At 41.9% G+C, this 14,280-nt stretch overlaps 1 protein-coding gene across 1 annotated transcript in view; it reads right to left on the bottom strand.

Moving 5' to 3' along the window:
* Positions 1–3,239: 3,239 nt before the first annotated feature.
* Ercc6l2 (ERCC excision repair 6 like 2) overlaps positions 3,240–14,280 on the bottom strand; it is an 85,302-nt gene continuing 74,261 nt past the window's right edge. Inside the window, exons 18-19 of the mRNA XM_021215539.2 lie at positions 8,735–8,916; positions 3,240–4,968 (exon numbers count right to left, since the gene is read on the bottom strand). Coding sequence (XP_021071198.1) covers positions 3,999–4,968; positions 8,735–8,916 — 1,152 coding nt within the window. The 3' untranslated portion in view covers positions 3,240–3,998. The remainder of the gene's footprint in view (positions 4,969–8,734; positions 8,917–14,280) is intronic.

The raw sequence follows: 14,280 nt of genomic DNA, 5'->3' as shown, positions 1-14,280 counted from the left end.
TGTTGCTTCTGTCTGTCCCAGAAGCTGTGTAACTTCTGCAGTCCACACTCTCACCAGTGCAGACTGGAGCCTGGGCGACCCGAAGTAAAGATGGCTCCCTTACCAGCTCAGGCGGTGAGAGCCCTCCCTGGCGGACACCTCTTCTCTGACTGGAAGGTGTCCCAGGAATAAAATTTTTATTGGAAAGCTGCAAATAGGCACATAGGCCGGAAGATACAAACTCAAGCACTAAGTATTACATGTAGGTGACCAGAAGCAGAGGCACACATTAGCTACCAAATCATGGTCTCCTACTCACCGCTATCCCCGAGTCGCTGCTTCAGGCCACAGAAGAGCAGTGAGGGTCAGGCAAGGTATAGAGCCTGCGTTAACTCCTAGGTGGAAAAATAGGGCTAGGGACTCAGTGATACCATTTTTTAGGGTGGGTGGGAGGAGGACTGGAAAAGGCCCACTGTTGATTCCAGATTTCCCAGCCACAAATTAAAGACCGGAACCCCACTCCTCCCAGAACAACAGGAACCAGGACTCTTTTACACGCAGAGGACATGGCCAGAGATTGTCAGGCAGGGATGCAAAAACATGGGGGGTGGGGAAGCAGGTAGGAGGGTTGAGGGCTCAGTCAGTCATGGGTATCTCCTGGGCAGTGCTAGTCAAGAATAATGTAATGACCGGGGCTTCCAGTGTTCAGAAACCAAATGTGAGGGGCTGTGCTAGTTTGACTTAATGGCCTGGTCTACTTACTAACTAGAACCTGGTGTTCATCTGCTCCTGGGAACAGCTTACTGGTGTAGGGAGATTCTCAGGTAGAAGAGAAACAGAGTTGGAGCAGCTATTGACAATACAGGGCTGTGTGGCCTCTCTGCCTAAGTTTCTTCCTCAATAAAACAGATAACACCTGCCCGGGAGAGCTCCAGGGCAGATTAAACGTGAAAAGCACTTGAAATGTTAAACAAACGACTAAGTAAATGCTCAATAAATGTGAACTGAAGTAGTTATTCCCCAGTCCAATCCCCTTTACCCTCCCTAACAGAGGAAATGAGAGGTTTACTACAGCGGAGGTCCCTATGTTTCAACAGGCTTGGGGATGCAGTGTGGAAAATGGATTAGAGAGGGAGGAGGCCAAAGCCTGGGAACCCAGGGAGAAGTCTGCAGGCATCCAGATGGGAGGTGGAGGGACAGAAACTCAGGCTCTTGGCAGCGGGATTCAGGAAATATTTCAGAGACATTCTCTCCAGGACGTGATAACAGGTTGGGAATGGAGGCTTGGCAGAAGGCGTTGGCTTTGAGGGAAGCTTAAAGGTGGGAGGGCAGGGAAGGCAACCGCAGGGCCTGTCCTAGAGGGTGTGTGGCCGAGCACTGGAGGCCCAGCCAGCAGGTCCGACAAACGCAAGGGTAAGACGTGCACCGGCTTGGGGGGGTGCTTCTGGACGTGTGTGGGGGGGAGGGGGGGCGCTTCCCGGGGCAGCTGGCCGGGAATCTTAGGTAGAGTTCGCCAAGGTGCTAAGTCGGATTTCCTCCTGGGCCAGCCTGCTGTGTGTTTGTGAGGCTTGCCTGGCTGAGTCCCCAGGGCCCTCGCTAACACTGAGCTTGGAACAGGCCAGGAGTTCCACCCTGCCAGTTTCCCATTTCCTTCCTAGCTCTGCTTTGCAACTCTGTCTAGGTGCTTGCGGGAAAGGGGGAGCCTTCGCCTGGCAGCTTCCCAAGACTGAGCGTTGGGGATCAGTTGAAAGTGATTTAGACAGCAGAAACCCGCGCCTCCGGCCTCCAGGATTCAGAACCTCTAAGCCTGGGGTCCACTCGCCCAGTCCTAACTGTGCCAAGCTGTGCCCCGTGGGGGTCCCCACCTGCTCCTATTGACTGTCCATATACCCGCTTGGTCTCTTGACTGACCCCGCACTAGGTGACCATCCCCACCCTCCTGTCAGGATACTATAGGGACACCACAGAATCGCTGAAGTACGGCGTCCCCCTGCTTTAGGGCTTCAGCTCTTTAAGCTCCTGCACCACCAAAGCTGGACCACCCACAGCTTCATGCTGTGAGAGATGCGGGAAGCCGCCTGGCTTTCAGCTGGTGGCAGATAACGTGCCCCCCACTGGCTTGAGCTCAGGAGTTTTCCGTCGCTACTGCCAGAGCATAATTCCATTAGCCTTTCTTCTCTTTTAGGGTAGATGCTCTGTCCTGCCAAGTGGGAGGTAGAGCAGCGCTAGGCTTTGTGGCCCCTTTCCGGGAGTTGCCAGCCACCGGAAGTACAGAGAAGTCCTCATTTGGGGCTCACAGTATCTGCAGTTTTTCCGCAGGGTACGGCCAAACTCATTTGGCGGTGGTCCATCTTGTTACAGGCAGAAAAGGAAAAAGCCCAGGAGTCGCACCTTGCCTAACCTCGGATGGTCAGCTGCCTACTGAGTGCCAAACCTATCTCTGGACTGATTCTGACTTACTCCGAAACCCGGGTGTACCCCCAACTACCCAAGAGGTTAATCTGTCAACAGTTTTTAGTTTGACTAATCCAAAGCCTGCTCCCCTACTAAAAGGCCCCTTCCTGCTCTCTGGGGAGTGGAGTGGGGCTAGAGGCCTCCAAAGACTGGAGAAGCCCTTGGGAGCCCATTTCTTCTTGTTTCCATCAGTGGGAGTGCTTTACTGGGGGGGGGGGGGCACTGATCTCTACCCATGCAAACACAGCTCCCCTCCCCTATATGGTCCAGCTGCCAAGTGTGAGTGACCATGGCCTTGGAACACAGAATCAAGTTACCTCAAATGCTGTGTTCCAACATGGTATTTAAGAAGTTCATGAGTTTCTTATAGTAACAGAATAAAGAAAGCAATAAAGTATTCCAGTGTGTGTGTGAAAGAGAGAGGGAGGAGGGGGAGGGGGAAGGGGAGAGGGGGGGGAGGGGGAGGGAGACCTGGAGAGCCTGCTGTTTTCTAAATGGATAGTTCCTATGTGGTCCTGTGAGCTCAGCTGAATATGGGTAGGTACTAGCCTGACACTTCAATGTGCCAGTCTCAATGCCAGGAGCTATACAGACACGAAACTTTACAGATAGGACCTCCTTGCCTTTACATATAGCTGTCACTTAACACACTGTAACCTACACTGCTGCTCTTATCACTGTCACCTACATAGCTGTACCTACCACAGACCAGAGAAGCTGGAAAAAGGGTACTAAATGAATAAATCAATCTAACTGAGCACATTTCAGAGTGTGTAAACCACATATATTAAATTCGATGAAAGAGGTTTCAATTTACTTAAGAAATACAAAGGCTATAAATCTTTATTTATATTTACTAAATCATAGTAATGTGAAAAGTTAAGGCATCGGCATCCTGGCCAAAGATAAAAATCCCATTTCTTTAGCACCACAGCACACAAATTCTGAGTGGTTATAAAAATTAGCATTTTAACATAATATCATACATTAAGTCCTAATTATGAGTCCTCATTGTAACTTTTATCTAAAATAATTTAATAGTAATAGAACATCATTCCAAGGAAGAAGGAAAACAGTAAGTTCCCAATGCCAGTGAGGAGAGGGCAGTGGCTGCCACTTGACTTCGGGGCATTCTGGAGTTTAAAAGTGGAAGACCTTTCAGATAATGAATGGGCAAGTCACTCATGTAAGGCCATGGAGTCACACAGGAGGGAAGATGGCCAGGTAATAATGGTTGTATTATGATAAGTTACAACATGATACAATTACATTTGTTCTGAAGACCAAATCTGGGGCAGGAGTTGCTCAGTTGCCCAGAGTATGTGCTGGTATGCATAAAGTCCTGGGTTTGACCTCCAGGACTACATAAACTACATACATGAGCATTAATGATTAAAACAGATATTAGGGAAAGAACCCATGATAATATGCTAGGCTGTTTAGATTATACCAAAGCAATAATTTAATACACGTTTGTAAACAAATGTTCAGTGTGCCCCGTACACGCACATCCATAGCCAGGGCCAGGAGCTCATCAGTATCTCAGCTAGTGGCACATCCACGTCCTACTCTCTCTCTCTATTACTTATGCTTTCATCGTCAACATCTGAGCTAAAAGTCTTCCACAAAAACTTCTCATTTGCTTTCCAAAGGGAAGCTTCCAGCTCATCTTTCCTCTTGGAGGCTGTGGTGCGGGGTGCTTTGGTACACAGCGTCTCTATCACTGCCAAGTCAGTGAGTTTGCTGAGACTGTCATCATTCTGCTCATTCAAGATGTCCCAGAAATCTTTTGGTTTCTGCTTTGCTTTTGCCATAGGTCCTGAAAGAACATTCTTTGGCAGCCGTGTGGGACCTTCCTTGTGGCTTTTAAAGAGGTCGTTAAGAATAGAGGTGTCACCAAGTAAGCCATCCACAGGAGTGTTTTCTGACCCTGGGTTTTCTGCCCTTGTGTTTCTTAACCTGAAAAGTGGTCTGTCTCTTGACCTGCATGCCCCTGTGAGGTCCCCCTGATGCCCTGGGGGATCTTCCAGCTCTGTCTCCTGGGCTTCAGAGTTGCTGTCTGGACAGAAGACTGTTATGGCATCCTTGGGTGTGTGGTTCTTTCTCTCACTGTGAATCTCCTCAGTAAAGCTGACAGGTGATTTCTTAATCTCTGCATCACTAGAAAATGTGTCTTCTCCATGGAAACCATGATTCTGAGATCTGACTGATTTTCCTTCACATATTTTTGGGTTGTAAACTTGAGACATTTTGTTGGTGGAATCATAACATGATAAAGTACTATCATTTGAGGGGTTTTCTTTTAAAAGAGATTCTTTTTCTTTAGATTTATTCCTCACCCTCTCTTCTTTCTTGTGGACAGATTTGATCAATTCTGAAGCAGAATCCATGAAGAACTCTTTTACCTCTGGGTGCTGAAGACTATAGAAGTCTCTGAGCATTTTCTGTCGCTCTTCAGATGTGGCCCTAGTAACGTGTTCAGCAAACTCCTTTACAGGCAGCTTATAGTAAGAGGCCATTTCTTCAAACTGCTTTCTAAAGATAGGACAGACAAAGCCAGTGGTCATTTTTTTTTTTAATTTTTCATTTATATTTTATTTTTAAAGAGTTTATCAGGAAGCTGTTGAGATGCTTCAACAAGGTACAAGTGACAAGCTGCGTTCAGTCCCTGAAGCCTATGTAATGGAGGAAAGAGGTCAACTCCACAAAGTTTTCCTCTGGCCTCTATACACATTTTGTGGCACATGTGCCTGCACTTACTGCAATGGGTTTAAGAATGTTTAACGTGCTCATCAGCAGTGACAGGAAACACAAAGGTAAACAAAGGTCAAGCAATGTGCCTCATCCCTCCACAACATCAGCTTAACTTCATTCTCTTCCCCAGTGCTACAAGAAATGGTCTTTGAGCTCATCAAGTCATCAGCTTTTTAGGTAACTCTGATTTATACTATTCTATATTTCCTGGGAATTATGAAAGTCCATCAGGTTACTCTTCCAGTCAGCCAATTTATGACTAACATGAGAATCATCATTTATACAATCTGTATTTGAAAATCTATATAGCAATCAAGTCCCATAGAATAATATTGTTAAAGAATGGCTTTGGTTTTAGCTAAGCATACTTAGGAGCAAGCAAACCTGTGTGTGAACATACCCAGAATCCCTAGGTAAAATCTCAATGTTTCCTTTTTTCTTTTTCTTTTTAAAATTAAATTGTTGCTTTGGAGATGTCTCCCAAGCTCTCCTTAAATAATTATATAAATATATAATAAATAAACATCTTAGTAAATAAATAACAAATTAAGAAAAAAAAAGAATGGCTTTGGTAAACAGAAAATTCTAGAAAAATTAAAATTTCTCCTTCCCTTTCTTTCACTGTATAGAATTTCATGACACTTTGTTGAGCTTAAAAGAAAGCTCTGTAAGTGTAGTTCTTTTTTCCTATTGATTTACCTTTAGTGCAGACAGCTAATCTTGGAAGCCAGATACCACTTTCTAAGCATGTGGTGCACAACTGCAAACCTAGTCCTCAAGAGGCAAGAGGATGAAAAGTTTAAGGTAGAATGGTTTATACAGGGTGACCCTATTTCAAAAGCAAAGAAAGCAAATAAGCAAAAGAGTAAGATGTTATTTGAAGAAGTGAATTGCCATTCTTGAATAAGATACCAACAAACACTTCAATATGGACACACACAAATGAGCCTCTGGAAACCAGGTAAAGTGGAGGTAGAAAATTTAGTTTCCTTGAGCCACAGACTGCTGCTTTTCACAGGGAAGGATTTGAACTCTGAATTGTACCTACTCCTTAAAGCACACTGAAGTCCAATGTTAGAGAACTGGCAAAAGTACCTATAGGATTAATGTAAGGTCATGGGGAGAGCATGGACTCCCCCAGGGTTAAGTCTTCCTAGGGTGAGAGAAAGAACTAGCACAATGGTATTTTTAAAATCCTAGTTTTGAGCCAGGCTTGGCAGATCACACGTGTTTTTTGTTTTTGTTTTCTTTTTGCTGATGCTGTGTTTGGGCTTTAAGTTGTGAGAGGTTAGTGTCCATAGATTTGTCTTTAGATAAAAACCCAAGCCAGTGCTGCAGCACATGTTGAAGGTTCCACTCATTTTATACAAGTTTAAAATAATTTTATACAACCAGTTAAAACTCATTTTATACTACCAGTTTTTACAGAGTCCTGATGTGTCCAAGCACCACTGTATAAACTACACAACAGCAAGACAGACCCAGTCCCCTGCCTCACAAAGTTCCGTCTTGCTAAGGGAGTGAAAGCAATGTAGTCAATGTAGAGTCTCATGATGAAGGGTAAATTCAGCTCTACAGGCTCACAGTGGGTACCTGAGTACTTGCTGGTAGGCAAGGAGGGTAGGGAGAGGTTCTCTGCTGTCATCTCAACCTGTCAGGTAAGGATGAGCCAAGAACCACTCAAGAACTAGTTCTCATGGGATCTAGAACAAACCAGAACAGGTGAAAATGCAGAACTGGCCAGCAATCACAGTCTCCATTGGTGGGTTTTAAGGCTGAATTTTCTCCTACATATAACATTCTTAGGGTAAAACAACGTTTTTTTTAAATGTGTGTTTGTAGGAGTATTAACACCACTGCTTTTTGTGATTTCCTGTTCGTTTGTCTCTGCCTCCCAGGCCAGGTAACAGTCTCTTGTGGTTGTAGTGACAGCCTAAGGTGAGTGCCCACATTCTTTTGTGGCTGACAGGTGTGCCACGGCTTCTGGAATTCATTCATGTCTTGTCATATGTTCCACACTTGATCAACAGTCAAACCCACCTACAATGTATTTCATTCCACCAGTAACCCCCCCCCCCAATTTCTATCCTGGAAACTGCCAATGTTCTTGTTGGAATACAAGCATGTCCTTAAATGGTTCCATTGTCATGTCAAATGAAGTAAGAGGATGCTACTATTCTGCCCTTACTCATCAAATCCATTTCTAGGACCCAGTAAGTGTTTGTACTTATTTACAAAGATTTAGTAACCAATGGGGTGTTAGGTAATATCTTTAATTTATCCAAGACTTGGTGATGTCTCAGCAGATGCCAAGTAATTTTATCTCTTCTGCGCTAAGAAAACACATAGCCTCACCTGGAGTCCTGGGGCAGGTGCCCTGGGATGCGTGATGCTTCAACACTACTTAACCCAAGAAGCCTTTGAGTGAGTTATGCTTATGGCTGTCCTTTACTGAATGATTTTTGACCTTCCCACTAATTTTCCTAATTCTGGGACTTCAATAGAATTTTCTTTAAGAATTCAAGGAAATGCAAAGTATAGCAGAAACATAAGCTAACCACTTTTATGAAAAAAAAAAAAATGGTAGAGTAGGTTTAAGAAAAGGGAAAATAAAAACCAAGTTAGGAATCCATTAGCATGTCTACCAGAAGTCAAAATGACTAAATTTCAAAGCACTTTCCAGAGTGTGAAGGAGCTGGACTATATCTGACACCACCATGTCACTACCTTGCTTTCTGAGGCTAGATATGTTGAAAAACTCTAGAAGTTTTTAACTCAGTTACTACAAGGTACAGCTTCGACTCTGACTGACTGTGATGGCAGCAGGAAGGGATGAGAAAACAATGAAAGGAAATAAGAAGACATCAGTGCTATACTTGCTTCCTTTTGAACAGACTCCACTACAGGGACCAAGACCCATGCTTCTTTAAAGACCGGGGAAATAAAGTGAGTCTTCTAGAAGAATCACTGATAACAATAAAAAAGTATACCCTGCAGAAGTCGCTATTGGCAGGCAAGCCTGCCAGGTAGGATGAGGTGCTGCCTCGTGTCAGCTCTATGGTTACTGTGGGGCTTGCTACTCCTTTTCCAGGCAGCTCAGGTACCAACCATAAGTGAGAGCAGGTATCATTCCCACTGCTCACAGAAGCCATGGGAACCAGGCTAGCTGTGCCACCCCACCATATCTTGTCATTGTTCTTGGTGATATTAATAACTGTGTGTGGAGATCCCAGTGCCTCACTCATTTTTTTCTCCTGGCCCCTGGGGACCCTGTTTGTCCCATACTTCTACATCTCTGTGATCCCAGAACTTAGGAATTAAGGCAGGTTATTCATATTAGCAGCCTGGACTATTCTACCAAATCCCAGGCCAATCTGAGCTATTTAGTAAAGTCCTGACTCAAAAGCATTTGCTTTTACTTTTTTAAATATAAAAGTTCCAGTTTTCTGAAGTTTGGATGTGAGGTATAATTGTACATTACATATCTTATTATGAATCTGTATTTCTTTAGAGAATTGGCCTTAAGTCTAGACATAAACAAACATACCTGCGGATTCCTCTTGGTGTTTCTCCAATGATGAAGGTAGTGTGGTTAGTACGATATACATCTTTCTTTTTCTGGATTACAGGGTGGGATACATACAGAGGAGAGGAAATGCCTCCATCACTTGGTGGTTGATCTTTCTCTGTAGGTGACACTATGTTTGCCTTCACCTTGTTTTTGTATGTCTGAAAAAAAAAAGGAAGTACAACCTAAGCCTGAAAAAAAAACAGTTTTAGATTGATATGACAAAGAATGTCACAGTTATTTTCCAGACACTTTTTATAGTGAAGCAGATCAAATTACCCAACTGAAGTAACTATTGAAGGATGTTAGTGTAGGCCATTAAAAGGACAGAATACAGAAAGATGTGGTATTGTCTACTGTCAAGGCTATAGTTGCACTGACACACAGGCTGATCGCTACTACCCTAAGGATAATAACCAATGATTAAATGAATGAGGTTCAGAGTTGGTCTGTCTAGGTCAGGTGTGGTTGTATAGACCTGCAATCTCAGCAATTTGGAGGTAGAGGTAAGTGGATAAGGCACTGAAGGTTATTCTGAACAACATAGGGCTACTAGGCCAACACGAACTACCTGAGACCCAATCTCAACAAATAACACAGGACTAAAGAGACAGCTCAGTAGGAAGAGACTCTTGTATAAGGTCCTATTAAGTAGATCCCACAAGGCAGGAGAGAACCAATACCAGAGACTTGTCCTCTGACCTTTATGTTATAGCACACGTGTATGCTCCATAAATAATATTTAAAAATAAAACTAAAAATAGTTGACCTAATTTTTAAAATTTTGTTTTTCTAAAAATTATGATATAATCTGTATTTAATTTTACACAAGCACACAAACTAGAAAAAAATAAACTGTTATGTAACAAAAAGGAAAACTAGTCTTTAAAGTCCTACTTGTCAACCTCTGTTAGGCTAAAGCATATTTAATATTTTAAAAATATTGTCTATAGTTTGTAAGGTATAAAGAAAACCAAACTTACTTTACAATAATTTTATGGCTGTTTGTTTGTGAATTGACATAAAATAGTAGATAAGGAAAAAAATGGTATATGCATCTAATCTCAATGATAAGTGTGACCAGGTGAAAGTTCTATTCCATTACAAAAATAAAAATAAAGATCCAAATTTACAACAACAACAAAAATATATTTAAGTTTAAAAGCGAGAAAAATCAAGCTTTCTGGGTTCCAAAACCAAAGAAATGACAGAGCAATGAGTGTTAGCCCAGTAGCCATAGGTTAGCACTCCAGAACACAGCCTGAGGACCTGTATTGGAGCTAGGAGATGGACATGACTTAATGCCCTGAAATAAAAGAACCAAAGAAACAGGCTGGGAAGACAGCTTCATTGGCAAAATGTTTACTGCACATGCAAGAGATCTGTATTGGGAGCTGGCCAGATGGCTTGGAGGGGGAGGTACTTGCTGTGAAGTCTGATGACCTAATTTTGATTCCCAGAAACCACTTGTGGATGAAGAGAACTAATTTCTGAAAACTGCTCTCTAACCAATGTGACACCAGCACATATGCACACATGATTCTTAACTAAATAAAAAGTATTAATACTTCTACTATTAATAAAAGATCCAAGTGTGATCCACAGAACTCATCAAAGCTGGGTACTGTGGTGCACACTTGTAATCCTGATGCTGGGGAGGAAGCAGGAAGATCCTAGGGCTCACTGTCCCAAGGATGACAAGACACTTATGTGCACATATACCCATGCCTATATAAGAAATATACACGGGGCAGTAGCAGCAGCAATGCTGAAGATGTAGCACAATAGTAAAATGCTGGCCCAAAACATGCAAGGCCTTAGGTTCCATGCCCAGCACTCCCGTCCCCGCAAGAAGCACTGCTGATTTAAAATTTTAAAGCTAGACAAGCCTAAACAGGTATACAGAACAGAGCAGGGGCTACCTTCTTTCTCTAGACATAAAGAATGACTAGAGACAACAGACTGGCCAGAGGGTGACAACTGGAAAATCTGATTTTGTACATCCTGTGTGGTGAGAAAAGCTATGCTGAAAAATCACATAAAAAACTGGCCAAGAACCATTTAAAACCAGAGTCCAATGAGGTGCAAATACCGGAACAGTATAGGAAAGCTTGTGATAAAGTAGGGGAAAGAATTCAGAAACTCATAGAACACTAAAAACCCACCACTGTTAAGCCACAGGTGCAGCCAATATGAGAACTCTATTGCAGGATGATCTGAAGGACACTTTCAAAGAACTTAGCTAGAAAGATTAAACAACAAAACAAAAACAAACAAGCAAACAAACAAAAAACCCAGCAAGGCATTGTATAAGTATACTTGAGACAGACCAAACAAACTTTAGAAAAAATTTAAAACAAAATAGAAACAATATATGGGTTAGACAGCCAATAAACAGATCTGCAATGATAGCTGATAAACTAGGAGAATGAAGTGACTTCGAATGTAGTACAGGTATTGAAGGGAGAAGAGATAGATAACATACTTTGAAATTCAAGGAAAGAACAAAGAAAATGGGAGATAATGCACCCATAGGGCAAAAAATTAAAGAAAACTTCCAATTAAAAAAAAGAGAGAGGAAAAATGAAAATAAATGTCCTCCTTTAGATTGCAGATAAGGAAACATTCTAAAACCTACTGGAGGGAGAGAGTGAAAAAGAATCAGTCAAAGAAAGACTTCTAACTGGTGCTACCAGAGAGAACAGGACAATGTATCCAGCATACATTGCAACACCACACAAGGCACACAAGGCACCATCACCTATAATCACATACCAGTCCAACTTCGGCTTGGCAATTGCTAACCCTGCATACATGCCTGTATGCCTAGCTACTTGAGAAGCTGAAGCAGGATTGCGATCTCAAGGTCAGTATGTAGCTGCTACAAACACACTAAGGTATATATTGAAGCCATATTTTCCAGAGATAGAAGACCATATAGAAACTATGTACACTTATCCCCTTCTTTTTCTTGTAAAACACTTATAACCTAACTTATATCCAAGCCCTCTCCAACTCCTTAAAGCAACTGTATACAAACCATTTCTACTGAAGATAAACAGAAGTCTTCCGAAGCAACAGTGATGCACATGGACAAACAGTGCTAGGCAGACAGCTGAAGGCAGTCAGTAACACTGAAGGCTGTTTTGCTAAGGTCATCAGATTTTTAACATCAGGTTTTTAAATTGTCTGAAAACATCAATAAAGAGAGGAAAATACTGATCTTTAAGGTAAACCCCAAAGAGATGTATTTATTTCCATTAGAAACAAGATGAGGGCTACAAGTTACTGACAGCTTCTGATCCCTAGAAACGATTATTCATTATTTTAAGAGACAAGAATGTTAATATGAGTATAAAGAAAGCAAGTAGAAAGAGCAGCCGAGCCAACCAAGATCTCTTCCTTCCTCTTACGCTGAGATCTCTGAAGCCATGCAGAGATGGCGCCTGGCAATGGCTCTTTTCGATTGTTTATCCAATTGCTCTTTCTGACATCACAAAGCTCACATTTTATACACATCTAAAGAACCAGTTTTATACATCCTTCAGGAATTCAGCCTTCACAAACACAGATGCTGGACATATGGGTCATTAGATTTTTGTGACATATTCCACAATTTAAAACAAGATTCTTAAAAGGAGAAAAATCATTTTATCTCATATGAATTTTACATCCTATCTTTTATTATTTTAAAAAAGACATCATTTCAGATTACTACTTAGTGGATAAACTTACCATTTTATTGAAATTATGTTGCAGAACATAAATTTGTATTTAGCCCAACTGTATTAAGAATTCAGAATATATGTGCTGTCATAGTTATACTGAATTATAAGTATGGAATGAAGGTAGTGAATTATATTCTGATTGCTGTTTAACAAGTTACCATGGTATTACTGGCTTGAAACAACATAAACTTCTGACCTTACATTTCTGTAGGTGTGTCTGACATGGGTCTCCCTGGGCTAAAATCAAAGTGCTGGCAGAGTTATGTTCCTTCTTCTGAGGCTCTATGGGACAATTCATTTCCATACTTTCCTAACTCCCAGATGCAGACCACAGTCCTTGTCTTCCTCTAACACTTCTTTCAGGGTTGCACCACGCTATGAGTACATCCAGGGAAGATTCTTCTTCTGAGAATCTTCTAAGCCCAGCGAGATATTCACAGCAAAGGATTCTGGCCAGTTAGCTAGTGTCCTTAATAGTATCCATCTAGTTAACAAGGTCCGCTTGATTCAACCTGAATTGCACTTGTAACCTTAATTCTCTGTCGGCAGGTAAGGAAACATTAACAGGCTCCAGAGTCTGGCCACGGCAGGGATCTTAGGGATTAGGGGACCTTTCCTTACTAAGGGTCCTTTGCCAGCATCCACTGACCCTATGAAGGTTCTGGGACCACAGAGAAAGGTACTCTTAAGCCTTTTGAAGCTCCATTTGTAAGGTGTATTATATGTGAGTATCCACACATCTCTCAGACAGAAGAGACTAGGACATTTTACCATTGTCTTAAAGTATATGTAAGCAGAAAGAATTATGAACTGCTCGTTTACACAGCTCCATTTATATAGTTTTAAAAATTCATATTGCTTTTGAAAAGAAAAGTCTGTATTAATTTATAAAAATCTTGGTGTTCTTGTTATAGAGGTGACTTCACTGTTTTATCATAAAGTAATGAGCTCTTCATAAAAGCTGAGATGGGCAAATAATGCCCATGAAGCTTCAGCTGCAATGATAATGTGTGGCCAGAACAGAACAATTCCAGATCATGTGACCTGAAAGTATGGAGTTCTGACAATGAGTTAACACTAAGCCCCTAAAACAAAGTAGATTAAAAAGCACTTTTCTTCTCTGGGAGAGTAGGACAGGCAAACAACTAGATCACTGTGTTAAAACTGGATGAAAACTTTCCAATTAAAAGGTAAAGGATGAAAACAAAGGCCTGTTTCTGCACAGCCATAATTATCCCCCTTTCTACTGATTAGTGAATTGTTTGAGACATTGTTTCAAAATGTAGCTCAGGCTGGCCTTGAACTCATTATGAAAGTCCCATACTGGTCTTAAGTTCACATTTTCTTGCCTGTTTCCTGTGTGCTAGAATTACAGACAAAACCTGGCATCTCTAATATTTTCTCCAAAATTTTTTTTACAGTTTATATATGAAATCGTCCTACAGGGGTATGAGTTTGAACATTTGGTCCCCAGCTGGTGACACTGTCTGAGGAAGCTGTGGAACCTTTGGAATGTAGGCTCTGCTGACAGACATACACTATTAGGGTTTGCCTTAAGGGTTAGAGCCTGGCCCTGCTTTTGATCCCCCTTTTCCTGACTTGCCACATGCTTTTGCTGCCACGAACTCTGACATGCCTTCCTATCATGACAATTGAGGCTCTGAGACAAAATATGTCTCCTGTTAAGTTATTTCTGTTATGTATTTTGTTACAGTGAAAATAAAAGTAACTAATGCAGCTGCTTAAAAATATCAAGAGTAGGAGACTAGAGAGATGGCTCAGTAGTCAAGAGTACTC

Source organism: Mus pahari, chromosome 16 (genome assembly GCF_900095145.1).
Source record: "Mus pahari chromosome 16, PAHARI_EIJ_v1.1, whole genome shotgun sequence".
Lineage (NCBI taxonomy): Eukaryota > Metazoa > Chordata > Mammalia > Rodentia > Muridae > Mus > Mus pahari.
This window is presented reverse-complemented; position numbering and strand designations above follow the sequence as displayed.